The sequence below is a fragment of the Echinops telfairi genome, unplaced genomic scaffold (genome assembly GCF_000313985.2).
Source record: "Echinops telfairi isolate 266 unplaced genomic scaffold, ASM31398v2 ScPeMD7_7424;HRSCAF=8462, whole genome shotgun sequence".
Lineage (NCBI taxonomy): Eukaryota > Metazoa > Chordata > Mammalia > Afrosoricida > Tenrecidae > Echinops > Echinops telfairi.
The window spans coordinates 48868198-48896196 of record NW_022111324.1 but is presented as its reverse complement, the minus strand read 5'-3'; the positions used below and the strand labels follow the sequence as shown (position 1 = coordinate 48896196).

The 27999-nt window shown below is 43.9% G+C and overlaps 1 protein-coding gene across 5 annotated transcripts in view; it reads right to left on the bottom strand.

Annotated features, from left to right (window-relative positions):
• Positions 1-5370: 5370 nt before the first annotated feature.
• Positions 5371-27999, bottom strand: part of ZC3H11A (zinc finger CCCH-type containing 11A) — a 50066-nt gene continuing 27437 nt past the window's right edge. For 4 of the 5 annotated variants that reach the window (XM_004699824.4, XM_045298018.1, XM_045298017.1 and 1 more), the window contains exons 6-18: positions 26346-26549; positions 26099-26218; positions 25752-25832; positions 20089-20199; positions 19274-19336; positions 17340-17438; positions 15731-15799; positions 11168-11680; positions 10372-10451; positions 8971-9298; positions 8144-8310; positions 7757-7824; positions 5371-7376 (exon numbers count right to left, since the gene is read on the bottom strand). In XM_004699824.4, coding sequence (XP_004699881.1) covers positions 7118-7376; positions 7757-7824; positions 8144-8310; positions 8971-9298; positions 10372-10451; positions 11168-11680; positions 15731-15799; positions 17340-17438; positions 19274-19336; positions 20089-20199; positions 25752-25832; positions 26099-26218; positions 26346-26549 — 2162 coding nt within the window. In that variant the 3' untranslated portion in view covers positions 5371-7117. The remainder of the gene's footprint in view (positions 7377-7756; positions 7825-8143; positions 8311-8970; positions 9299-10371; positions 10452-11167; positions 11681-15730; positions 15800-17339; positions 17439-19273; positions 19337-20088; positions 20200-25751; positions 25833-26098; positions 26219-26345; positions 26550-27999) is intronic. The other variant, XM_045298019.1, reaches the window with a different exon arrangement.

Genomic DNA, 27999 nt, shown 5'->3' with positions numbered 1-27999 from the left:
CTGAGGATTCTGGAAACTCCTATATTTCCTCCTTGGAGGCGGGAGATGCTCTCTCTCTAGGCTCACTCCCTGTGAGACATCCCTGTGGACAAGACACATGCAGAGAGGCTGATGGAACCAGACCCTCGGAGTCAGAGAAGCCGCACAGAGACCCCTGCCAGCGCTGAGATGCTTACAAAGGCCCTGGATCCACAAGACTTCCCACCCACTGGCCTGTGATCTTCCTGCATTTGGCATCATTGCATGTGCTTCGTGAGTCTGAAGAGGACTTTATAGATTAGTATCAAACATATGGGCTAATATCAGACTTATGGACTGGGATGTTTACTCAATATTCAATTGTATATAAAGCTTTTTTTTCCTTCACAATTATGAATAAAGCTCTTTCTTACACATGAGTGTCCGTGGAATTTGCTTTTATAGTCTGCCCAGACTAACACACTGTGGAAGGTCCGAGTTGGCTTGTGGGCTGCAGCTAAACTAACAGGGTTCCCCAGACAGGCAAGTAATAAGAACGGTTCCATTCCACAAAACACCACGTCTCATTCAACCATTTAGTTCTGTTCAAAAAGGCTTTATGAACTTCTCGTTTACTACAGTTACTTGTGTTGTAGCTTTATAAAAACATGTTCTTGTGTTATGGAACTCAAAGTCAGTAGGATTTTCATAGCCATGCTTGTTCGTTCCATATACACTTCAGATTAAACTGAGAAATTTTTTTTTTGGTTTGTGCATTTCTTGAACTTAAGCCTGATTCTTTCCCCTCTCCTGTTATTAACAACCGAGTCTTTCCCAGGAGTGTATGTCCAGCTGGTTCTTAGAAGGAAAATCACCTACGGAAGCATGATGTAAGTTTGCATGATGCAAAGTCAAAGAAACTGGGAGATTATGTTTGTAATGCCTGTGACAAGTGGCGGGCTCTCCTAATATAGAGAGAGCTCCTAGAACATAAGGGAAAACAGTAAATAGATTTTGTTGCCTATTGTTATGGTGAAAACGGTTCCAAAACGCAGTGGTTTAGAGCCACCACCACTTCACTCTCGTGGCAGATTCCATGGGTTAAGCGCTTGGGCAGGGCTGAGCTGGGTAATTCTTTGGCCCCAGGAGATGTTATTTTCAGGCCCTGGCAGGTGTCTATGGAAGGCTGGCATCAGCTGAAGTTCTCTCTGGGTCGTTTAAAGGCTTCTCCATGTGGTCTATCAGAAGAATACGATTTTCTTCCTCAGTTCATGAATGGAGGATATATAAATGGTTTTTTAAATGTAGGAAAAGATGCCCAGAAAATCTTCTAGGTCACAGATTTGTTCTGTCCTGATCCCTTTTTTCCATGGCAACGCCAACATGCTCTGGAGTCCCAGGGTGTTTCAAGGTTCTCTCGTCTTGGGATTCTGACTCATCAAAATGGTAGGCGCCAGGGCGGGCATAGTGAGTTTGGTGCTGGGCTGCTAACTGCAAAGTCAACAGTTTGAAACCAGCAGCTGCTTTGTGGGAGAAAGTTAAAGCTTCCTCCTCCTATAAAGATCGTCTTGGAAATGATCTACCCTGTCCTGGAGCGTCACTGTGAGTTGGGGTCTTCTAGATGGCAGTGAGTTTGAGTCAAAATGCTAGCCTGATTTTCAGTGTCTGTTAAGTAAACCGCAGCTTCTAGTTCTGGCTTCCTGGGACGTTGGCTGTAACAAAGTATTAAATTGAATTTAACTGAATTTCTTGAAGGGTGATCTAGAACATTTGGAGATGGCTGTATGTTAAGAATCTCGGCCTCGTTCCTCTTTCGGGGACGCTGTCTAAAGGCATTCACAATGGCTCAGTGCCTTACAGCCGCTCATGAAACGAGGCTGCCCTGGTAATAATAAACTTGTCTACTTATCTACGGAGAAGGCTGGTGAAGCACCAGACTCCGTCCATGGCGTGTGCCCAGGCCAACTTCGAGGGGTCTGTGCCGAGGCCTGCCATTCTCACGAGGTTGTCCGGACAAAAGAAAACCTGTCAGTGGGCCTGTGGTGGCTGTGTGTGTGCCTACTGTGTGGAGCACAGGATGGAGCACTTTCCTTCATGAGGAGCGGAGCGTCCTGGGAGTGTTGAAGGCACAAGCAGTGGCAGAAAGTTAAGTGCAAATGAAGCGCTTTTTAAATTTAAAAAAAGATCAGTGACTTGTTCTGGTTTTAAAAGTCTCTGCCTCAAGGAATTTATACTCTGCTGGTGGCACAGTGGGTTATAGGCTGGGCTGCTACTCCCAAGGTCAGCAGTTTGAAGCCACCAGCTGCTCCAAGGGCGAGTCGGCTTTCTACTCCTGTCAACAGTGAGTTTCAGAACTCAACCCACAGGGGCAGCTCTCCCGTGCCCTGTAGGGTCGCTGTGCGTCAGCATCGACTCAGTGGCAGAGACAGTTGGGTTGTAGACGGACAAGTAAAAAATTTAAACCGACAGGGTACACACTGAGGTTCTGGGGTTGGGGTCCGGGGTGTTGTTACTAAACAGTCCATTATAATGGGTGAGTTCCCAACTCAATGCGTAGAAACACATTAAGTGTTCTTGGGGGAAAGCAGGAGCATGGCGGGACTGGGGAGCATGAACGCTACGGAGTAAACATTTGTCAGAGCGGAACGAGCCAGATGCTGTGCTCATGTCCCCACACGACAGCTGGGGCCTGCGCGGCAGGCCTCCCCACTGCAGTCATTCAGGGGTCAGTGGGAGAGGGAGTCAAGAAGTGGCCTGCTGTGCCCAGCTGTTGTTGGTTGGATAAGTAGAATGGTATGCAAACGAGAAGTTTTACACCATTCTGGGAACAACCTACCAGTGGTCAAGCCTCGTGCCTGTCCCTTGGAGCTCCATCGTGTAACTTCACTCAGCCCTGAACGCCTGTTTCCAAGGCATTAGTATCCTGGTGCTGGAAGTCTCATAGTACCCAAGTCTCTCAATGCCAACAGCTGCTTCCAAAGCAGTGTCCTGGGGAGTTTATGACATCAGAGAGAGTGTCTCTGGTTATTTTACTTCTATAAAGAGTGTCGCCTAGCCCTGGTCAATGCCTACCTGAAAGTATGATTTAACACAAGGTTCCCAAACATACTTGATCTACCGCCTGTTAAAAAAAAAAGGGCTCGGCACCCCTCCTGGCGATGGAAAGCTTGTGTACTGAAGGCCATATCCAGGGCTGTGTGGGCATCGCTCCTTCCGCAGCCCCCTTGGATCACTGCAGTGCCCCTCAGAGGGCGATACTGCCACTTTGGGGAACAGATTTGGAAACCAGAATATGGCCTAAAAATAGAAAACTATCATCTTCTGAGGATTGGACCTAAAAGTGACGAGATTCTACAGAAGACCTTATTTAAAGGCTGCAAAAATCTCTCTCCCACGATTGAAAACGCCACGGACGATCACCTGCAAACTGCCGTATAAAACTCTGTACACGTGGGGCGGTCAGTCCAGTTCAAACCTTCTCTAACTCCTGGTAACAAATCAGGAGTCACATCCGTTTACCGCAGTGGTTCTCAACCTTCCTAATGCCGTGACTTTAATACAGTTCCTCACGTTGTGGTGAACCCCAACCATGAGATTATTTTTGTTGCTACTTCGTGACTGTCATTTTGCTAATGTTATCAATTGGGTGACCCCTGTGAAAGGGGTCCACCCCCAAAGGGTTCGTGACCCACAGGCTGACAACCGCTGATTTACAGCATTTCCCACGCAAGTAAGACCGGCCAAGGGGTGTCCTGAAGTTCATAGGGAGGGTGGATAGGAATTAGCCAAAGGAAGGGCATCTAGACTTAGGTAGAGTAACTGACAGCCAACTGGGGGCGAGGAAACAAGAGCAAGAGTACCAATGGGGTGGTGAGTGGTTAGGAAGACAAAACCTCACCTCACCAGTCTGGCCTGGTTTGGCACTCCAGTCTTCTTTGCCAAGCCACCCAAAGTTCAGGCGTTCACACCTCAAGGGAGCCTATCTGGGGCAGTCTGGAACTCAAAGGCCAAGGCTCATTCATGTACCCTCTCCACACCACGGTCCACTCCTGGCACTTTCCTCTCAAGGTATTTCCTAAGTCCACAATGTTCTGATCTGGGCTTCTTCAAGGGACCACTGATGGGTGCCACTGTGTCCCGATTCCAACTCATGGTGACTGAGCAGCCCTGACCCATAGGCTTTCTTTGGCTGTAAAAGGCACAGCACACGCAGGCCTTCTTTCACCCTCCTATGAGGAGCAGCTAAGAGCCTCACAGGACTAGGAGTCAAAAATGCTACCTAGCAGCAATACATCAATTTATTTTAATTATGTATCCTCACAGTAGCACCCTCCTTGATCTCATCGGAATACATGGCCTCAGTATCTACACATACATACTCCTTCCGTTTTGCTGCTCCATACCTAAACTACAGGCAGACCTAGCAATTTATATGGGTCCAGTTGCAGACCGCAATAAAGTAAGCCGTACACTTTCATTGGTGTCTCAGTACACGAATGAGTTACATTTAGAATCAACTACAGTCTGTTAAGTGTACAAAATAGCATTTTAAATGACCAAAATGGAGTAGGGAGCAAACGCTGGGAAAATGGTGCTGAGACTTACCACGAGTTGCCACAAACCTTTTAAATTTGCAAAAAAGCACAGTACCTGCAATGTGTGATAAGCAAAGCAGAGTAAAATGCGGTGTTCTTGTAACCATTCATCCCCCCACCCTCACCCCTGTGCCCTTCTTCAGAATCTTAATTATGCTTACATTGACCCTAAACTTTATAGCTTCCTCCCATTTCAGGACAAAGAGAGTCTAAGACCAAAAAATCTAGGGAAAACTTTAGTGCCCTGACGGATTTGGCTTATTTCATGGACTGCCACATCCTAACAGTCACAAACTCAACCAAGTTTAAATTGCTTACTGATATGCCAACTCAACAAATCCTCTGGAACCTAAAATAATGAAACATCACTGATGTCTAGAATGCTGTTTGTACCGTGTCATTGCCTAACTTATGCCCATCTTATTGTACAGTGTACGATTTTCTGAACATTTCACCATATGAAGAAAATGACCATATATCTTTAGGTTCATGTCCATAAATAGCATCATGTTGATAAATTCAAGAAAAATTGAAGCAGTTTGGAGTTATCTGGATTATGGGAACTTGGAAAAAATTATGCCATCACGTACCTTCAATAAATGTTAAGTGTTGCCTGAGATGAAAATAAGCTATGTTTTGGTCCTAAGAAGGGTCCCACTGAATTTAGGGATAAGGCCTTAACTTTGGGGGTCATTTATCTTAAGACATCTGAGTTCAAAACTTGAAATTTCTTGCTATGGTCAAACTACAACATTTTGACTTGGGCTTCTGTTAAGGCAGTCTGTTTACAAAAGGTAAGGCTACTTGCTCACATCAAGACGTTCCTACACCAGTTTTATTTAAAACACAAATCAGTATTTCTCTTTCTGTAATGGCAAATGGCTGAAATAATGATGAACATGAATCACTAATACAAGGAATTTAAATATAAAACAAAGTTATTTTAAAAATAACAAAAGAACAAAGGTTATATACAAAAGGGATCTGGAATCTGAAGGGGATTCCAAAACCGAGTCGAGTAGACAGTCTGTGGTGAAACCAGAGCATTCCACCCCTGCTTCGGAGCGCCATCACACAACATTCAGTCACCGAAGACGGACTGGCAGAGAGGGCGACAGGAATTTCAAGTCATTTTCGCTTGTGCAGAATCATCCAGATCTTCCCAAGAGCTGAACGGCAGTCCTGTGGCTTTCTTTCTTGTCAACAGTCCCAACAAGACTCCATGAAGTCCAACTCTTGCTGGGCAGCTGACAACAGCAGTCCCTTAGGAGCCAGCGTGACGGGGTGGGGGTCAGATTTCTCTGTGGGAAAGAAAACCGGCCACCTCCAGCAAAGAAAAGTCACAATGGCCAAGTCCTTTCCCTCTCCTCCCGGTGACGTGCAGGCCGTCGTCTCCTTTCAAGACGATTAGCCCCACCGCACTTGTTCCTTCTGATCTCCAAGTCTAACCAAGTCTCTGAGGTGATATGCAGCAGACCAATACCAAGAAAACAAAATTCAATTCAGAAATGAAGAGCAGGCCTGGAAGGCATCCAATACACCCCCAGAGCATCGCCGTCTCCTCGCGACAGCAGAAGTTGGTGCACTGCCGCAGACCACAGATAAAGATGGGCAACATACATGAGTTCACTGCCCACTCTCCCCACATTTAGTTACAGAGCCCAAATAAATACCGGGCAAGGTAGAAATTTTTTTTTTTAATGAACCAATTTTTGTCCCTCAGATATCTCAATCCGAAGGAGGCAAGTCTTAAGAAGGGACAACTGAATTTGTACTGGAAAAGAATTCCTCTAACTGTGTCATCCTTTCTTACAGAGAATCCAGGGAATCCCAGAAATAGAAAATTTGTGTTGGGGGGGCTCCCGAGGCACTTTAAAGCCTTAAGACAATGACAATAATAATAAGTTATCTATTGCTCTTCAGGAGCTTACCGAGCAGCAGGAACATCAAAATCAGGGCCAAAGGGATGTCCAGACGCCCAGCTGCCTGAGCTGCTCAGCCCTCTCTAAAGCTGAGTTGTATCTTTAAGTACATTACAAAAGACACAGACAATTTAACAGAGTGACTTTTTTGTTTAGTGGTAGCATGAAATTTGGTCCTTAATGGTAGCAGCTATCTTCACCCTTTTCAAATTCAGATATTAAGCATATTAAGACAACACATGAAAGAAATAACAATCGAGAGAAAAAACACACAAAACCTCAAACTGACAAACACCTCAAGGAGCCATTAGTTCTCCCTCACCCTTTTACTCGACCCTCCTCTCAATCTCTCTCTTTTTTGGGGGGTGGGGTGGAAGGTAAAGGTAAATCAGAACTGTACTCAGAGATGCTAAACAACAGCATCAAATGAACGAAATGAAACGAGTGACATCAAAAACCAGCCCGAGGACTGTGGGACACTGCATCAGGTAGTTGGTACAGAGGTCCACTTCTGATGCGGGGCAAGTTCTAGACTCATAAAATGATCTCCTCAGGTAAACGGGAACATAGATGAAACCAAGGCCAGGGTTTTGGTGAGGGCTTTTTTTTTTTTTTTTAAAGTTTCTCCCCCCACTACCACCTTCAGCTATCAATCATTTCTGACAGCTCAAGCAGAAGATCATCTTCATCCTTCCCAGGATCCAGGTCAATCTCAGCTTCTAGCTTGCCTCCGGAAATCTCCCATATCAGTTTCTCGAAGTCGTCTTCCATGGAGATCAGGGGCTTTCCTGTGGAAGCTGAGCTCAGCCGGCGCGCTTTGGCTGCCACTTGGGATGAGGATGGGCCGGACGCCTCCGAGGGTGAGTGGTCAGAAGAGGACTGAGCTGGAGACAGCACAGGGCTGGAAGAGGACAAAAAAGATTTGAAAGCTGCCCCTTGGTGGAACCACTCAGTTTTAGGGGCAAAAGACTTAACAAAGAGCTGTTACTGAAGACACATAGAGTTGTTTTTGTTTTTTCCAAAGCGGATTTGGAACCATGCATTGCAGCATTCTCAAAAACTCAGCCAGGTGTTACAGAACATCATGTACACAATACTGGCAAAATATAAACAAAGGCACTAAGCAGGGAATCGCAACACTGGATCTCATGTCTACTTGCAATTAACTTGAAGTTCATACAATTTATTTAGACGTGGCAAACTGAAAAGTGTTGATGGATATTTAGCAGTTAGTCTCCAGAGAGCAAGAACAACAGAGGTGTGAAAGTGTGGAGGCATTACCTGTCCTGAGGCCTGTCTGTCTCGAGCACAGGGACCGGGCTCTCCTCTGAGAGGAGCGGGACCACAGCCTACAAAAGAAGAAGGAACGGCGGCGGCTAGGCCTGGATCTTTGTTTCCCAGCACTTATTTTCTCCTGTTGCTCTCTGTTATCTTTCTTAACGTCTGGGAGTTCAACAATCAATAATCCAAAAGTTGAGTGCACAAATATGCAAAACACCTTGCTATCCCCAAATGGTGCATCTGTAAAATGCAGTAGCAACCTGATGGATGACGGTGCGGAGGGCATGGCAGGAAACCCTGTGCGCGGAGCTCGAGCTCTGCGGGGCACGTGCCTACCCTGCTCTGCTGCCACACAGAGCACAGCACGGGGCTGCCAGGGCCACTTACCACAGCTGCTCTCTTGCCCGGGCTCTCCAGCAGGGCGTGGCTGGAGCTGAGCGGCCTCACAGCTGCAATCACAGCAGGGTGGACCTCCGCAGCCTTGCGCTTGGTGGCCAATTTGGGGGGTGAGACGACTTTGACCACAGATGGTTTCACGTTCACTTTGGGTTTAGCTACAAAGAACAGGAAATATTTGCTTACTGGCTAGGCTAATTTCTCCTCTACATTTATTCAGAATCAAATGCCCCACAATCCTTCAAATACGAAGGATGGCACAGACACCACACATCCTACATCTCAAAATGACCTGTCGCCAAAACAGAGATTCACAGACTCAGATTACCCCCTTTCTCAAAAGCTCTTCCATGTCTGGGATTTTCTTCTTCAGAAGAAAATTTCACCACGGAAATTTTTAGATGGGGCTTTAGAGAGGCAAAGTTATGTTCTGAGAAAAAGAATTCATCTAGTTTTGTCTTAAAAACAAAAAGCACAAAACTGTCAGGGAGAGAACTTTCTACCTGTCTACACGCGGTTGTTGCAGGTGCTGTCTGTGCGGTGCACTCTGACTCAGGACCCCAAGTGATCACATCACACGACCCGAGAGGGCTCCAGGGCATCATTTTCCCATCAGCACACTGTCAGTTTCTTTCCCCGTGCAGCTGCTGGATGGACCTGAACCACCAACCTTCTGATTAACAACCGAGGGCTTCACCATTTATGCCACCAGGAGTCTTGGGCCATAAGCAAATTTAATTCAACCCAATTGTTTGCAGGGGTTTTTAACCTTGGAAATGCTGAAATCCACAAGCAGAACGCACTGTAAGAACACTCACCTTTCGCCCTTTTTTCTAAAGGCGGTGTTGCATATTTCACATTCAGTATTGAATCCCCAATCCCTAAGGTTTCCAGCTCCAGCTTCTGGGGTAACTTTGGGGGTGGTCGCTTTGCTGGGTGCCGAGAGGTGCTAGGGGCGGTGCTAAGCACTGCTTTCTCTAGCACTTGGGCATTTAAAGTGGTGACGTCTCCCTGAAGGGGTGTCAAGACGGACTCCTTCTCAGGGGCTCCCCTGTCCTGCTGTTTCTGCGTGTGCTTCTCTCTCAGGGTCTCGCATCTCCTGACCTGAATTTTCGTGGTGCTAACTCCTGCGGACTCGTCGGGAACCTGCGGATAAGTAAGTGCCCATGACACCATTAAAGTTTAGTAACTCACTCTACATGATAAACATGACTGAACAAACACACACTTGTACCATTTAAGTCAAGCAGTTTGACACACTCAGAATCCAAGAGAAAAAAGCTTATGTGAAAGACAATGATGAGCTGAAATGTAAGACTAGAATCAAAGCACGGACCAATCAGGACTCAGTTACTTCGTGCTAAGCCACCTTAAGTCAAATATGAACACATCTCAACAGCCGAGCGCCTACACTAAGATGTGTGTACAAAGACATTCACTGTTATTAGTTATAGTCATATAAAACAAATCTAAGTGCTCAGAAATAGGTTCAAATACCCATAAAAACATTTTGAAGAATTATTAATGTGAGTTGTTTAAAAAGAAAAAGAGCAAGCTACAAAGACACAGTGTAGAGTTCCCAACCATGTTGTAAACAGGAACTCAATATTAAACAAGGTCACATAAATACATAACCTGAGAGCTTCAAAAAGTTCAGGGAAAACAGGATTAAAAGCACAATTTTTCCACACCTCTCTGAAGTCCCTTCATTACATAAACGAAAAGCTGAAAGGAAATTCATTAGGGGTGGGGGAGCTGATGACATCAGGTTTGTGGAATTATGAAGGTTTTCATTTTTTCATACAATGAACGTTCCCAAGTTTGATAGCCCCATAACTCTTGAAGGCAAAAAATAAAAATTTAAAAACATCGACAGCCAATTAAACACCACCTTCTAAAGGCAGAAGACAGCGACAGACATCTCAGTAGAGAACCAAGCCCCGTGCAGCCAAGCCCGGCTCACAGCAACCTCTAGGGCAGCAGACAACAGCTGGCTTCCCGGTGCCTGTGGCTGTCCACCTTTACAGGTGCCAGGGCCTCAGCGTCTATCCCCAGGAGTGGCTGGTGGGCTTGAACTGCTGGTGTTGGCAGTCCTATGCCTAGCCAACTAAACCACCAGGACACCTTCTGGAAAACTATAAGCACAGTAAAATACATCATCAGTGACTTGACTGTAAGCTAAACTGAAAGAGCAACTTCACCGTTCATCTGGCCCTTACCTCGCTGTCCTCTGCGCTGGGAGCACTGCTCTGAGGTGCGTCTTCACTTTCTTCCTGAAGCCTTTTCTCTTCTTTCATACCTGTGTCATATTAAACATGTCATCATGTCACAGACTGCAACTTTACGGTAGCTACAGTTAAACAAAATGCAAAATGGTAAGTGAAGCAAATAGTAAGGGACAAATCATAGATAAAACCAATTTTGAGACTTATGAAGTCTCAAAATGTTTATTAGGATAGCAAAGGTCTAAATGGTGCTGCTAAGCAAAAACAGCTCAACTGTAATTGAAACGAATATCCCATTGCCATCGAGTCGATTAGGACTCATAGCAGCCCTGTATGACAGTGTGGAGGGGCCCTGCTGGCACAGTGGGTTCCTTGTTGGGCTGCTGATGGCAAGGTTAGCAGTTTGAAACCACCAGCCATTCTTTAGAAGAAAGATGAAGCTTTCCATTCTTGTAGAGTTACAAAGTCGTCTCAGGAACCCACAGGGTTAGGGCAGGGACAGGGGCAGTTCTACCCTGCTTTACAGGGCCACTATTAGTTGGAACCGAGTAGATGGCAATGTGCTTGGCTTGATTTTGAGGGCAGAATAGAACTTCCCCTATGGGCTTAAATCTTCACTTGGGCGGACAGCTTTATCTTTCTACCGCAGGGCAATTGGTGGGTTCAAACTGCAGACCTGTGGTTGAACAGTCCAATGCATTAATACACTAGGAATTTCTTGGATACCTTGTGAACCCTGACCTAGGGAGTAATATTGGGGCAGGTGGTACAGCAGATGAGCTTTTGTTACCTGTTTTCTTGGTGATGCGCAGCAGCCGCCGGGCCCCTGGCGTGTCCTCGAGCTGGGGCTGGGGCTGAGCACTGGAGCTGCTCTCCGGGGAGCAATGCTGCACCCGCAGGGCCTTCTCCAGTTTAATTTCCTCCAGCGTTTTGATGTGCACGTCCTGCACTGACTTTGCTTTCCCGGCGGGCTCCTCAGACAGGCCTTTGCTGGCACCCGTGGGGGGCAAAACCACTGGTTTTTTCATTTCACTCTCGGTCTTTAACTTGATACAAGTTACTTCCTTTTTGCTTTTTTGTCTCTCTGCTTCCTGTTGCCGATGTTTCTTTTCAGCCAGGACCTCAGAGAAGGTTTTGATTCGGACATTGGAAGAGCTTCTAATTCCAGAAGTGGAATCAGCAGTCTTTGAAGGTCCTTCTGCCTTGACTTTTGTTTGCAATTCTCCACGTTTCTGACAGGCTCTTTCAAGAAGAATTTCTTCTAATGTCTTCACGCGGATCTCACCGACTTTCATGATTTTCTCTGTTTTCACGGGGGAAAGAACGTGTCACTGGATGTCTGGTTGAGAAGTATCACTTAAGCAGGCAACACCCATTATCAAGAGCCATTATACTGCTTTCAATCTCACTGTTAGACCACAAGGATGTCGTGGTTGCACAATGGCTGCTAACAGCAGGCTGGCAGTCTCACAGCACTAGCCAGCTCCTCAGGAGGAAGACGGGGCGTCTCACTCCTGGAAGGAGTCCCAGTGCTCAGGGCTCACGGGGAGTAAGTAGCACCCTGTCCGCTAGGGTCTCTATGAATCAAGAACTGACTCGATGACAGTGAGTTTGGTTTTTGGTAAATTCCATTTGAAGACATTAACTGTGGTGTGTATTTTTATTCAGAGGCTATTCTTTTTATTTATAAATTAAAAGATCATTTTATTGGGGGCTCTTACAGCTCTTTTAACAATCCATACATTCATGTATCATGCATTTTTGCACATATGTTGTCATCATTCTTTCCTAAACATTTACTTTCTATTTGAGCCCTTAGTATCAGCTCTTTTTTCCCCTCCCTCCTCCCCTCCCTACCCCTTGATAAATCATAATTCTCATATCTCACTGGCCGCTGTCTCCCTTCCCCCACGGTTTTTGTTTTTTGTCCCCGAGGAGTGTGTGGGATGGTTATGTGTCGATCATTGTGCTAGGTTCCCCCTTCCTCCCCTCCTCTCCCTACCTTCCCTCTAGCCTCCTGGTATCGCTATTCCCGTTTTTCATGTGTCGTGAGCTCTTATCCCTGTGCGCATGCTCCAGTCTAGCCCACAGTGAAAGGCACTACTGGGGTCATGACAGTGGGGGGTGAGGAAGCCTCAAAGAACCACAGGAATACCATGTGTTTCATTGGTGCTATATTGCGCCCTGGTTGACTCATCCCTTCCTTGTGACCATATGTGAGCAGTTGTCCCATTGTTTACAGATAGGTTTGGGGTCTCTGCTCCGACCTCCCTCATTCTCAACAACATGGTTTTGTTTGTTTTGGGTCTTCTGATGGCTGTTACAGAGGCTATTCTTAAGGCACCTAAAAGTCATGGACTTTGAATGGTACCTTGAATGGTATGTGCCATTTATTACCATTCATAACCCCATAACCAAACCCAATGCCACCGAGTGCATTCTGACTCACAACTGCCCTACATAGCTGTAAACCTTTACGGACGCAGGTACCCTCATTGTTCTCCAGCGGGCAGCATTCGTAGCCTCAAACCCAGACTACAGCTCTATTAGGAGTGCTAAATGCCATTAAAAGTAGCAATAAATTCATTCTTCCACTCATGTACACACACAAGCATGTGCTGAGCACGATGCTACAAGAACAGTGCTAAGTGAAAAACAATCCCTAACGGAAAGATAAACAGTGGTAGCAGTGGGCGTGTGGTAACAACTGCCCCAGAGGCACAGAGAGCAAGAAGACTGATGCTTCACTCTAAGGGAGAAAGGTAAGTTTCTCAGAGGAAGTGATCGGTAAAGGATATCTAATGATGCAAGGGGGTAAAACAAATGACAAGTCCGGAGAACACAGAAGACCTGAAACTGCCGTTCTATGAAACCTACTGAACAGCTATTTTTAATGATATCCTCATCATTTTACCTCTGCTTAGATGAAAAAGCAAATTTCCCTGTGGCATATGTAAGCACCCTCATGGCTAGGGTCAGCCAAAGAGCCAATGAGCGCGCACAGCAGCTGCGAGGGCCAAGGAAGCACTCAGTGCATGCTCCGTGTCCCGGCTGTGGGCGGTCCTCCAAGGTCTGGTGGAAAAATGCCAACCGAAACACTCACTGTTGCAACCTGTCCTCCGGGTCTATTTTATGCCCAGGAAACAATTCTGTGGTGTTTGACTGTGCCAAATCAAGATAGATGAAATAAACACAAAAAGGAACAAGAAGTAATGGGAGGTAGTGTGATATAAGCAGCATAATTTCAAAATGATAAAACACATACACATAGGTAATCACTGACCTTTTACAGAAAAAGAAACGCCACACTGTGGCTGTGGAAGCTTAAACAAGATGGGAGTTACTTATGCCACGCCCAGAGGAGCCTGGCTGCCACCTAGTTACACAAAGCAAACATTTAAGATATTAAGTAACCTAACTTTAGAGACAGTAACGGACTTATTTAAGTCTAAGTGTAACCAGAACTCCAAATAGTGCTACAGTCCAGACAAGCTGGAACGGGCAAGCACTGACCCTCCGACCTGAGTCATTTTTCTTAACCCTGCGATTCTGAGGGAGAAAAGATTTCAAGAGACAGTCTGACAAATATCTGAAAGACTAATAAAAACTACTAGGACTTCCTTTGTCCCTTAGACTATAAAAACCCCATACTACTTCATCGCAGGTGCAAGGCCCACTCTCATACTATGTGTTTGTTGTCCAATTAGCAATTGGTATAATAAATCCCCAGCATTGTTGTCATTCTTAGAAGTGATTCGACAAAACAAACAAAAAATACCCTTTCACAACCTTAAATCCCTTCTGCTATCTTCTGAACCTTTGGAGATGTGCTGTCCCCGCTGCAAGCACACTTCCTACCAGTCTCACTTCCCTCGCAGTCTGCTTAGAGGAACTGAACTCGGGACTCACGCTGGAACCTCACATCCTTACACCTCGCTGGTCTCTCGGGTCACAGCACTGTAACGGACTGTCCTCGACCACACGACACACCTCATGACAACAGCAACTAGTTTACTACCCTAAGTATTTCTGCACAATACCTGTCACATTAGGAATGCACTCAAACAGTGAATTCGTTAAGTGTTTGAGTGAAAATGATATATTCCTCCATTTCTAGATGTTAAGACTGATCTGAAAATTGCCATCTTAGGAAAAGTCGGTATAAATGGTTTCCTACCAAAATTTCATTGAAATACTAGTGGATCCATTAAAAGTAAAACAAAGGCACAAGAGCAATGGAAACAAGGCTGTAAGGAAGAGTATCCATCTTGAGAATTCTTCACTGCAAGGATGGGAGAGCTATTGTTTTCAATAGCGCCAAAGAAAAATGCCACACCTGAGCCTTGTGGCATGAAAAGCAACAATGGGCTCTGGGATAAGCACCAGGGCAGAAACTTAAGAGACTGTCTCGACAGCAGTTGGGCTGGTCATGACCCCTTCCTGAGAACCACGCTGGCCCGGAAAAGGAGCACCACACCACTTAAAGACCCTAAGGCAGAGCATACAAGTCCAGGCTTTCAAAACTGGCATGCGGGAAAAGGGCGAGAGGGCAGACAAAAGCGGAAAAGGGAAAAGTCAGTTCTACTCTGTACATAAGAAAGCGTTTCTTACTGTGCTAAGTGTCATTAGCTGCCTTTAATTCACCCTCTTCACTTTGGCAGGTATCAGTCAGAGCTTCCAGTCAGCCAAGAAAACTTTCTGTAAAAAGCCTTTTACAACCACAGAAGAAACCTAAGCTTACAACTACTGAAAGCACAACATTAAAAATGAGCCAAAAGAAACCCAAGTGACATGATTAAGAAGTCATAATCATACCCTCCAACAATAATTTTCCCCTGAAGATTCAAATGACAAACCCTAGAACAGCTAAAACAGACGTAAGAAAGGCAAAGTCAGTAAAATTTTGGAAAATAAAAACATAGACACCAAAATAAAAGTCCCACAGAAGGACTAAAACATACAATAGGTCACCAAACCCTCAACTCAAAACGTAGTGCCTGTGGGTCATTTCCAACACAGCAACCCCCCAGGACAGGCTAGAACTGCTCCCGGGTCTCTGCGACTACCAGGAGAGCAGACGGACTCATCTTTCTCCTGAGGAGCCGCTTTGGTTGGACAGTTGGGTTTCTAATTTCTCACTATGAATCCTGCAACACGCAACCATTTCACAATCTCTAAATTCAAAAGTGAAATCCCAACAGTGAATAAACTACAAGTGGACAAACCACACATATATACATGGAGAAGAAAAGCAAAGCATAAGTCCTGATCTAAGTACAAAAGGTGAACTGAGGGAACGCAAAGATCCCTACAACAAGAAAAGTCTCAGGAGCTGGCTTTAGGATTGACTCACCTGTAGCTTCCTCACTGTTTGGATCAGCACATATGCCTAACCGCTCCTTGAGAGACTTGAAAACGTGAACTGTTAAAAACAAGCAAACAAAAAACTACTTAAAAAAAACAGGAAACGAAGTTGAACAGAGACTTTCTATAAATCAAGTAGATTATTCAAAGTTCACAAATCAGGCTATACTAAGGTGACCAGATTTTAACACTGGTAAAGCGGGACACCATTGATAAAACTCATATCCTGGCGAAACAGCCAGATGGCAGCCGAAAACCGTATACCCTAGCTTGTCGTGCATTCTTTCCAAAAATCAGGACTTTTCTAAAATGCCGCGGGACGTGGGAAAAAGTGTTAAAAATCGGGACTATCCCGCCAAAAGTGGGACGTCTGGTCACCTTAGGCTATACATTTCTCCCAAAGCACAGCTTTTTCTTCTCCACGGATCCCCTGCAGCACCTGGGGAAGCTCACAAAGGAGTTACCTTTCCTCACACTTGAAAGCAGCAGCCGTGAGATTCAGCCAAGTACATTTGTTACTAGAAAATTTTGTTTCTAAAATCTTAGTGGCTTCAAGAGCTTCTTGTCCATAAATCTATTTGAAGTATGCTCATTAGTGATGACTTGCTTGATAGACAAGAAGAGAAAGCAGGAAGGGAGGGACTTTGGCTTCAAAGACAACATTAACACCCAAAAGTCCCCAAACAAGAGCATCTTCTCGGGCTTGTGAAAAAATGGGAAGCATTATCCAATTAAAATTAAGCAGCACTGTGAGTGTGTGTGAGTGAGAGAGATATTATTTTAAAAGGAATGAGCTCCAATGTTGAACTACACGGAGAAACATACAAGGAGAAAATATCCAAGCCAACCACATCCTTCAACTATAAATCACTCTACCTCCCAAACATTTCCTGATTTAAGTCCACCTCTCGCCATACCTACTTCTGATACACGAATTCCTCCTGTCTGGACTATTTTAACAGCTTGTGAACTCATATCCTGGTCACCAGCTGGGCCTTCTCACTATTGCAAGTAGGGTTGCTGGTTCCAAAATGTGAGCCTGAGCCTTTGGTCCCTGTGTATCACCTTTCCCTGATGTGCTGCCAGGTGACGCAAGCCCTAACTCTGTAATATGGCTCCAAAGGCTCTGCGTGATCCAGTCTCTCTTCCCTTCTCCAGCCACCGTGTTTGGACCCTTGGCTCTGTGTCAGCCGTGCCCACTTCCTTGAGCACATTGCACTTTCTTAGGTCTGGGTTTTGGCACAACTCCAGCCCTCTTCAACTGTGCCTAATTCCTAACCCCGAGACAGCAAGATTCAGGACCCTTCTTCTGTGCTCCCACAACGCCACATGCTTCTTACATCACAGAATTTATGCCATTCCTTTCAAGTTATTTCTATCTCCCATTACATCATGACAGTATTTACTGTGCTCAATGGTTTCTACTTAGAATCTAGCAGAGTAAATACTCGCCTAAATGTCTGTTGAACAAATAAAGGAGGTGTTAGAAGATAATCAATTTACTTGAGAGAAAAAAACGCAACCCTGTCTGCGAGCATTAAATAAACAAGTGTCACCACGTGTACACACACACAAAGTATACTAGAACAAAGGCACACCTTTCTTTGAGGTTTTGTCAGTGTTCGTTTCTGCAGCTTCAACCTTCTTTCCCAGCCTCTGGGCAAGGCTACGCTTTAACGGAGGGTCACCATTACCACCTATAACACAAGGAGGCAATTCTAAGAATCCAAACCAGTCTTCAGCCAGGCAGTGAAATGCAAGCACAAGCACACATCCCGTCTACAAGTGTTCTGTGCTTGTCTATGTGTTGGTTAGCCAGCCTCCTTAGACTCAGGGTCAAGGAAGGAGTAAGACATTTCAAGAAAGAGTGAAAGGGACACAGGGACCAGAAGCAGCAAACCCTGTTTAAGACTGAAGTTCAGAATTAGGAAAACATGGAAAACTTTCATTCACAAAAACAACTGGTGGATTGCTAAACTGCAAGAAAATCCATGTCAAATACATCTTGAATGATTAGAAAATTAGACAGCAAACGGATCTTAACTTGTTTTTTCTTGCCCTATGAAGATACTATGGAGGCCAAATAGTCCCTCTTCAATTTCAAGAAAGGGATCTGAAGTGTTGAGAGCCTGTATCTTACCCAAAATAACAAGGCTTATACATGAAGCCAAACTTCCTGTCTCCTGGTTTATGGTCTTACACTAGTCAAGCTGTTTATGGGCTAAAAAATACGAAAAAGACTTTGATTGCTTCTGAAGATGTATGTATTTGCTGCGCCAGAGTAAAACTTTGAAAGACGGCACATACTAAACCAGTACAGATGATCAAATACGGCTCTTAAAATCTAACACAAGCAAAAGACTAAGCAAGGCTATTTCTTGAAATATAGTGGGGATTTCTAAACATTGCCTCTCCTGTCTCTTCTTTGTCAAGGACTATTTCATCTGTAGTACATTCACGGGACTCTAATGAAGGCACCCATTACTTACCCCTTCTTGAATCTGAGGCTCAGTGCAGGAAATATTCACTGAACTTGTATTAAAGGTAAGCACCAAGCCTTGGGTTTTCTCATGGTTGAGGATTCAAGGAAAAGCACTCTGACAAACAGTAGGCCCAAGACAAAAATCTCAAATCCACTGCTATCCATCCAGTTGATTCAAGGTGCTCATTACCAAGTAGCAGTGCTGCACAGGATTCCTATGATGTCATCTATACCAGCCAGGCCCACCCCCAGCCCCACACCCGTCTTCCTTCTATGGTGCTCCCTTGGGCATGTTCCAATTGCCAATCTTTAGGTTCAATTTTGAGTGCAAACTGTTTTTGACACCCAAGGACCTTATTTCATTTATAGGCACCGTTTAATTACAAAAACTTTTTTTTTTTTAACAAGTACTTTTTACTACCCAAAGGGAATAATTTCATAACTACATAATTGATCAACACATTTTTCTGACCATCTGAAATTAAAGTTTCGAAAAGATCAGGCAGTGAAAATGGCACCAACCAAAGACAATACAAAATGGTGATGAGGTTTCATATTTGCAAGCACGTTTTGAACTATGGAACGTTATGGTATCTGTAAGCTCCCAATAAAATGGTGAAACAGTTAAATAAATAAATAAGAGTATGAAAAAATCTCCCATAGCCAGCTTTTCATGAGTACTCTGTGGAGACAGAAACACTAGGATAGGTATATACAATTTTGCAGTAATATGGTAAAGTGCCTCCCTACTAGAAAACAGTCCCAGTAAATTCAATGATGCAAACTGCAGTACCAAGTTGTACAAATTTTAATGTGTCATCCAGTCCCTACCCCCAATCCAGAGATAATCTTTACTGTTTTTAAAACCTAATGCCTTCTAAAGAGCTGACGATAACGGAATTAGATTATAACTTGAATGTCTAAAGGAGTGTAATACAGTCCCTGAGAGAAGGGAGTGTGACACCTGGCAAACCGGCCATGACTGTAGATTTGTGGAGAGCACTTATGAGGCTCAGGCATCAACAGGCAGAAAACAAACGTTTATCTCACCTACAGGTAATTTTCGTTTCCCCAGCCTCTCCGTGAGGCTCAATCTAACCAGAGGTTCTTCTCCTGAAATGACAAAAATAAGAGAGTCTCTACCATAGCCAACTTTTTCTTTATCAGTAACTACTAATGGGTTTAAAGCATGATCTGATATTAATGAGCCTGCCCGGAAAGTTTCTTGGAAATCCTATCTTGGGTCTTTAGAAACAAACACTATCTTATTTTAAAAGAAAAAACAAAAAAAAAAGAACCTGACACTTCTTTAAACAGACAGGTGCCCATCCTTAGAGGGACGCAGCAGTGCGGTCCTTCTGAGTCACTGCAGCCTGGTATATGATGGCCGCTTGCGTTCCTGCCAATCGGCTAGAAAACCCAAGATCTCCCTAGGCTGGTGGCGTTGATGGATGTCAAAAGAAACGCCACCTTACTCCAACATGAACTCGGGCTTCAAAGATTTCTTCAATCATCCCAGCAAGCAGCAAGCTCTCTTTTCTCAGATTTTTTAATTGTATAAATGGCACAAAGTTTTGAATGCATCCATATACAACAACTACATGTTCCTATCCATTACTCGGTTTCAAATATGAAAGACTTTAATACTTTCCTCTAAGTTAAAAGATTTATTACTGTTCTTTACTTCCAATGAACAGGTCATAGATTTGGTGACTGGATAGAAAGTATATGTGAAAATGAAATATGCATCCAAGCAGGGGCTGCCTGAATGAGTTGTTCAACCTTTTACATAATAAGAACCAAATCTGTTGTTTCTTCTCCAAAAGTATAAATGTGTGACAACTCTCGAACCAACCCTAACCCACCTTGTTTGCTGGACAGAGTGACTGTCCTCACCACAGTCCGGACATTCTCCTTTTCAGGACCTGGAACAGGCTGGGGTTGGAGCACAAGGCTGGTCACTCCCGAAGTACCTTCTGAATAAAGGAAGCCAAAGAACAGCCAACAGTTTATAGGAAAGAATGCGAGCACAAGAAATTCTATTCTGGGACCAGGCAGGTCACATCTACAATATCTGATGACTACAAGCCAATTTAGGAGCCTGTTTGTCTACTAAGAAAACAGGGTGGTGATGGGAAGGGAGACAGATCACTCACAGTTCTCATTTACCTGGAGAATGAATTTCAAATGCAATATATAAGCTGTCTGAGTGACCTAGGCAATAAACATTGGAGGGATTCAGCTGGCTGGCACTGGTTTGGTAGAACCAATACCTAATTTTTTGCTGAGTTCGGTGAATCCGGAGATAAAACGGCACTTGTAATCAGGGTTCTCTCTAAACAGGGTGGCTAGGCAGCTGCCCAATGTGGAAATCACACACTGACATTCCCGACTCTTTTCTGTCATCTGTGCCATAGCGTATTCTAAGCGTCTACAGTAATTTGCTTATGATATTTATTTATTCATTTCATAAAACTCATACTTTGGATGAAAATATCCTTTTTATAGCCTTGCATTTGTTGCTTCAGTAAACAAGCATATAACACCACAGAAAAAATGCCAACCAACCAGAGGGTGACACGCTGTCATTCACTTCAGTTTTGTGCTACACCCCAAATTCCCACGAGTTATTATTATGGGTTCTCCAATCAGGAAAACCAACAAGAAGCTAGGACACACAATGAACCAACAGAAACATAAGGGTCCATTACAGGGAAAAAAAAAAAGTTGTTGAATTAAGCACTTTAGGAGCCTTCAAAAATATAATTAGCAGTATGTTGGGCTTTCTTGAGGAAAACTTTTAGAAAACATTATAAAAAGTTTGAAAATAAGACTAATGGATTGTGAACATTTAAAAGTTGTAGCCAGTCTTAAGATGGGAATTAATTAAAATTTCTCAAATTTTTGGAGTCAGGCTACTGGAATATTTAAGATGTACTAGTTCCATGGAAAGCAGCTAATAATTGCTCATACTTAATGACATTTTTAATTACCATATTGATATTAATGATCATCACAGAAAATGTTTTTTAAAATCCCCAGAATTAAACAGAAAAAAACCTAAAAATATTGTCAGAACAACCGCTGCTAAGCGCAACAGAGGAAGAAAAGGGTTTTTCAAAGATGAACATACCCTGTTTCCCCGAAAATAAGACAGTGTCTTATATTAATTTTTGCTCACAAAGATGCGCTAGGTTATATTTTCAGGGGATGTCTTATTTTTCCATGAAGAAGAATACAGTACACTTGTTTTATTAAAAGAGACCTCACACTTCCTGTCTGCTCCGGCTGCGCTGCGGTCAACCATGACGGCGGTGCCCGTCACTATGGTCGGTAGCTTCGGGGGGCCTTATTTTGGGGGGATGCCTTATATTTCAGCGAGAGGCAAAACTGTAAGTAGGTCTTATTTTGGGGGGCTGTCTTACTTTCAGGGAAACAGGGTAGTGTGGTAGTTACATAATGTGGTGTCAATTTGGGACTTGAGAGGATTAAGAGTGAAGGGGTGGAGTCTACTGTCAATTGGATCATAGCCAATGAGGCCTCTGTGTGGGTATGGCCTTCTCCTGAGAATTTTCTCTCGACTCACTTCCTGCGAGACATCCTTGAGAAGCCACATGGACCTACCCTGAGGCAGCCCAGGTAACTGGAGAGCCACATGGAGACTCCTGCCAGCACTGAGATACTTCTCCCGCCACTGACTTTGCACCCACTGGCCTGTGATCAACCTGCATTTGGTGTCACTGCGTGTGTTTCATAAGTTTGAAACACACAATATAGTTTGGTATCGAACACAGGGGCTAATATCAGACTTAAGGGCTTGATCTGGACCGGGTTGGGATGTTTTCTCAATATTCAAATGTTCTTATATATAAACCTTTCTTACACATATAAGCGTGCTTAGGAATTTGTTTCTCTAGTGTACCCAGACTCACACATCATGGTACCACACATGGGGTACTAGATAAACGAACCATAAAGATGGAGAGTGGATGTTTGTTTGACTTCGGCCACATGGTAGGGTTTCTTCTTTGGCTAGCCAGAAGTCAGGTATGTCCCTGCACTTTACTGGGTTGTTTCCTGGCAAGAATATGGGAAGTTAGAGTTTAGAGTATTTTGTTTGGTTGTAGTCTTTGGTTATTCCTGTTTGAGACGATGAAAATGAATGTTGTTAATGTGTACTTTGAGCTCAGGGGTAGAAATCACCATTTTAATTTCTCAGAAACCATGCTGTTTAGAGAAAACGGCTGACAGAAAGCATGGAGGTTTTGATGCTCTCAGAGGCCTAATCCCATATTTTTTATCAACAGAATAATGACATAAAGATTTCGATAAGCTAAATAAGGAACGAACTTGACTGTTTTAAGAATTTAGTATATGATTCCACTTTATACTGTTTTCTTCTGCTTATTACTGTGGATATAAGGATTTATGGAAATGATTTGGGGAAGTTTGAAAATAGAATTTGTAAGCCCATTTGCCTGGAGACATTAATTTGATCTTTAGATGAGTTTAGGACATACCTGCAAAGAGATAAATGGCTCTGAGCCCCACCTCTTTCTCTCTTGCTTTCTGATTGGACCAGTGTGCGGCTGCTAGTTCTCTGCCCTCAACTTGTGAGCTACACTACCTGTGGAACTGCTAACCTGTGGATGGTGTCGCTACAGCTTGAGGTTCCTTCGAGACCTGCTTCACCACACTGCTGGCGTATACATTGCTCGGGACTGTTGGACCTTATCATCTTGCTGACTGTTGGTGACCCGCCCTGCTGGTGGCCAGACTGCCTGCATTGCTCTATGGAAGGAAGACTCAGCTGTCTGCTTCCTTGACCTTGGGCCCAGCAGCCCTCTTGAGTTGAAGGACTTCCAGTATATTAACTGTTTCATGGAAGTGAGTTGAACCGAGCCCTACTGTACTGCTGTGTGGGCTACTTAGCCGATATATTCCTTTGTGCTGCACATATCTATCTTTATATATATATATAGCCGATATATTCCTTTGTGCTGCACCTATCTATCTATCTATCTATCTATCTAACAAAAATCTAAGTGTTTTGGTTTTGTTACTCTAGAGAACCCTGTCTAACATACATACTATGTTCAGAAAAGTTGTCTAACTATTTCTAATATATCAAACACAATGACTATTAGTCTAATTGTCCTACCTCTGAAGGAATGGGATCCTAACTCTTGAGTTATAAACTACCTTTGGGATATCTTTTTCTATAATTAAAGAGCGATCATTACAACAAATATGGCTAACATTGTGAAACCACACCAAACACCGAGTGGTTCCATCTCACAGCCACCCAGCTCCTGAGACCCTCGATCTGTATGGGGCAGACAGCCTCATTTTTCTCCTACAGAGGCTGGTGAGTGACAAATTCTGACCTTGTGGTTAGGAGCCCAACACCCAATTCACAGGACCACCAAAGCTCCTAAGCATTATAAAACTGACCTCAAAAGTACACGAGCCATCAAATGTGTTGATGGAACCTTTTCCTTGTAAATTTAATCACCCATAGAATATAACTTCACGTTTCCAAGAATACGCTTTGATAAAGAGGGGGCCTTAAGACCCATCATTTGCTTCCCTCTGAATACATTTCACACTGTGATTGTAATTTTTAATGTTGAAAATGCACATCAATGAAGCCAAGGAACGGTTTGGAAGAAAATTCTAACAACTCTTAAGGAAGAACTCACCCACGACAAAATAAACTCTTCCCTCTCTTAATATGACTATACAAGGAAACTTCAACATTTGTGTTAAAATTCTATTATCCTTTAATAGTCTACTTTTTAAAAAAATTTAAATATTGATTTTTAATTAAGGGTTAAAAGATAAAACATCCCTAATAGAGATTCAAAATTACTTGAAATAGGATTACTCAGTTCTTTTTTTTTTTTTTTGAAACATTTTATTAGGGGCTCATACAACTGTTGTCACAATCCATACACACATCAATTGTGTAAAGGGCATTTGTACATCATTCTCAAAACATTTTCTCTCCACTTAAACCCCCGACATTAGGTCCTCATTTTCCCCCTCCCTCCCCGCTCCCCACTCCCTCATGAGCCCTTGATAGTTTATAAGTTGGTATTTTGTCATATCTTGCCCTGTCCGACTTCTCCCTTCACCCACTTTTTGGTTGTCTGTCCCCCAGCAAGTGTCCCCCAGCAAGGAGGTCATATATAGTTCCTTATAATCGGTTCCCTCTTTCCTACCCATTCTCCCTTTACCCTCCCTGTTTCGCCACTCACACCACTGGTCCTGTAGGGCTCATCCGCCCTGGATTCCCTGTATTTTCAGTTCCTATCTGTACCAGTGTACATCCTCTCATCTAGCCAGACTCGCAAGGCCGAATTCGAGTCATGGTAGTGGGAGCGGGGGGAAAACATTTAGGAACTAAGGAAAGTTGTATTCTCATCGTTGTTACATCGCACCCTGACTGGCTCATCTCCTCCCCGAGACCCCTCTGCAAGGGGATCTCCAGTGGCCTACTAATGGGCTTTGGATCTCCACTCCGCACTCCCTCCATCATTCACTATGGTAAGATTTTTTGTTCTGATGATGCCTTACACCTGATCCCTTCGACACCTCGTGGTTGCATAGGCTGGTGTGCTTCTTCCATGTGGGCTTTGTTGCTTCTGAGCTAGATGGCCGCTTGTTTACCTTCAAGCTTTTAAGGCCCCAGACGCTATACTTTTTGATAGCCGGGCACCATCAGCTTTCTTCGCCACATTTGCTTAAGCACACATTTGTCTTCAGTGATCCGTTCGACACCTCATGATCACACAGGCTGATATGTTCTTCCATGTGGGCTTTGTTGCTTCTGAGCTAGATGGCCGCTTGTTTACCTTCAAGCTTTTAAGGCCCCAGACGCTATATCTTTTGATAGCCAGGCACCATCAGCTTTCTTCACCACATTTGCTTATTCACCCGTTTTGTCTTCAGCGGTTGTGTCTGGAAGGTGAGCATCATAGAATGCCAATTTAATAGAAGAAAGTATTCTTGCGTTGAGGGAGTACTTGAGTGGAGGCCCAAGGTCCTTCTGCTACCTTAATACTAAACTTATAAATGTAGGCTCATAGATCTAATATTCTACTTTCTATAAACTTTTCTAGCCCAACAGTAGTTCTAATTGGCTATTCTTTAAAAGCCTCTGGTAGTACAACAGGTTCAGCAGTTAGGCTGCTAACCAAAAGACTGGCGGTTCCAAGCCATCCTGTGGCTCTGTAGAAGACCTGGAATTCTGCTCTTGTAAAGTTGACATTCACGAGAACCCTATAGGTACAGTTCTACTCCATCACACAGGCTTCCTATGAGTCAACAACAAACAAACCAAAATTCTATGCTCTATAGGGGTATTTCTCAAGACCAAAAATCTGATTTGAAAGACTCTTGTGTTTTACTTTAAAATAAGGCACAGAAGTAAAAATGCATTTATTCACTCTGATTACTGCTTTCAGAAGTGTTCTTACTCTTCTCTAGCAACATGCAATAATTTGTGGCAAAACCCACAACTTACCACCTTGCTTCTTGGATTTTTCCTTCATTTTCTTTGATTTGATTTCCTCAAGAGTTTTTATTCCAAAATCCAAACATTCACCTGAGAAACCAAAAGATGAATCACAAGAGGAACTAGCACCTTTTCACCAGTGCATTTTTTTTCTACACACAGCACAGCAGGCTTTGAAATGGTTACTAAATGAATGATTATTAAGATCACGTACGCAGGTAGAAGGTCACAAGGAGGGAAGATGGAGGTCGTGGTGATCACAAACTAAGTTCAAATGAACACAAATAGTTTACGCACAGACAATCCAGAGTATGGTACAATTTATGAGAGGGCCAAGCACCAACGTCTCTTCTTACCTTGCTTTACACCGCCTCCAGGTTTCCGGGCAGAAGGAGCCCCTCGCAATCCATTAGGAACTTCAGGAGCTGCTTGCAGGGCAGGAGTTTTGGTTTCTTCACCTTCCTCAGAAAACTGATCTAAACATCAACATTTAAGGCACATTTGGAATTAAAAAACAGCCTGGCGCTTTTCATCCAAATTCCTGCCAGTTCACTAAGTGGCCCTGGCTATTTACTTGCTTTAAAAATAGGAATGCAAACTCACCATCATCATCCTCATCGTCATCTGCAGCATTAATTACAACCGGTGGATGTGTGGGGCTAGGAACATTTTCTGAACTTTCTACTTTCATAACACTCCGCAGCTGAGGGGAAGGGTTCGACTGGACAGACAATTTGTTCTGTTGAACTGTGAGCTGGCAAGCCTTCACTTCCTCTTCTGTTGACTCAGGCACAGTGGGTAACACAGCTAAACACATCAATTCAGCAGTCAATTAAAAACAGAAGATACAATGCTGACGTATTAAAAGTCCCTACCCAGCTATGACAAGCTGGCTTTATCTTACTTACTAGAATTTATGTCCTTTAACCAAATTAAATAGTGGAAAGTATGCTTAGTTAATAATAGCTCTTTACTGAACAAGAACACACTCAAAATGGGCAACCATTCCTGGCCCACCAAGCCCTGAGGATGATATTCCCGCTCAGAGCAGCCAAAGCACACAGAGGACCATAGGGCCAGCCCCACAACAAGACATGATGTCCCTCGCTGACCCATAGTGCTCTGGGGGACAACAATGGAGACACAGTGTGGAAACTGCGCCCGATGTGACCCCACCACACTAAAGTGAAACACTAAGTGTGTGCAACAGTACAGACAGGGGAACAGAACAACAAAGTCCCAGTGAGTAACAAAAATAGATTTTTGGGCCAGGGCATGGCACCCCATCAGACTCAACTGGAAAACACTCCTAAAGGTCAACAAACAGACCTTGAACGATTTACAGGCTTTTCTTGGTCCCAGTTTTTTTGTTTTTGTTTTCTTTTATTGCTTTGTTTTGCTCTGTCCTGTTTTTGTGCATATTACTATCTCTGCAGGTGTCCCTAGATAAAATAGGCGGGATAAACAAGCTGGAGGAGAACCTATGGTTCCAGGGGGACATGGGAGAGGGGGAGGCAGAGGAAAGGAAGTGGGTGGGTGTTAACAAATCCAGGGATAAGGGAACAACAAGTGATCCAAAATCGATGGCGAGGAGGATGTAGGAGGCCTGGGTAGTGCTTGATCAAGGGCAATGAAACCAAGAGGAACTCAAATGAAGGCGGAACATGATAGTGGGACAAGAGGAAATTCAAAGGAAATAGAGGAAAGAATTAGGAGGCAAAGGGCATTTATAGAGGTCTAAATACAGGTATGTGCACATGTAAATATATATGATGATGGGGAACTAGATCTATGTGCATACATTTACAGGTCTAGTATTAAGGTAGTAGATGGACATTAGGCCTCTACTCAAGTACTACCTCAACGCAAGAATATTTTGTTCTGTTAAACTGGCATTCCATGATGCTCACCTTCCCCACATGATCACTGAAGACAAGTGGGTACATAAGCAAATGTGGTGAAGAAAGCTGATGGTGGCCAGCTATCAAAAGATATAGCATCTGGAGTCTTAAAGGCTTAAAGGTAAACAAGTGGTCATCTAGCTCAGAAGCAACAAAGGCCACATGGAGGAAGCACGCCAGCCTGTGTGATCACGAGGTGTCGATGGGATCTGGTTATCAGGCATCAAAGAACAAAAAGTCCTATCATTGTGAATACGGGGGAGTGCAAAGTGGGGACCCAAAGCCCATTTGTAGGCAACTGGACATCCCCTTATAGCAGGGTCGCGGGGAGGAGACTAGCCAGTCAGGGTGCAGTG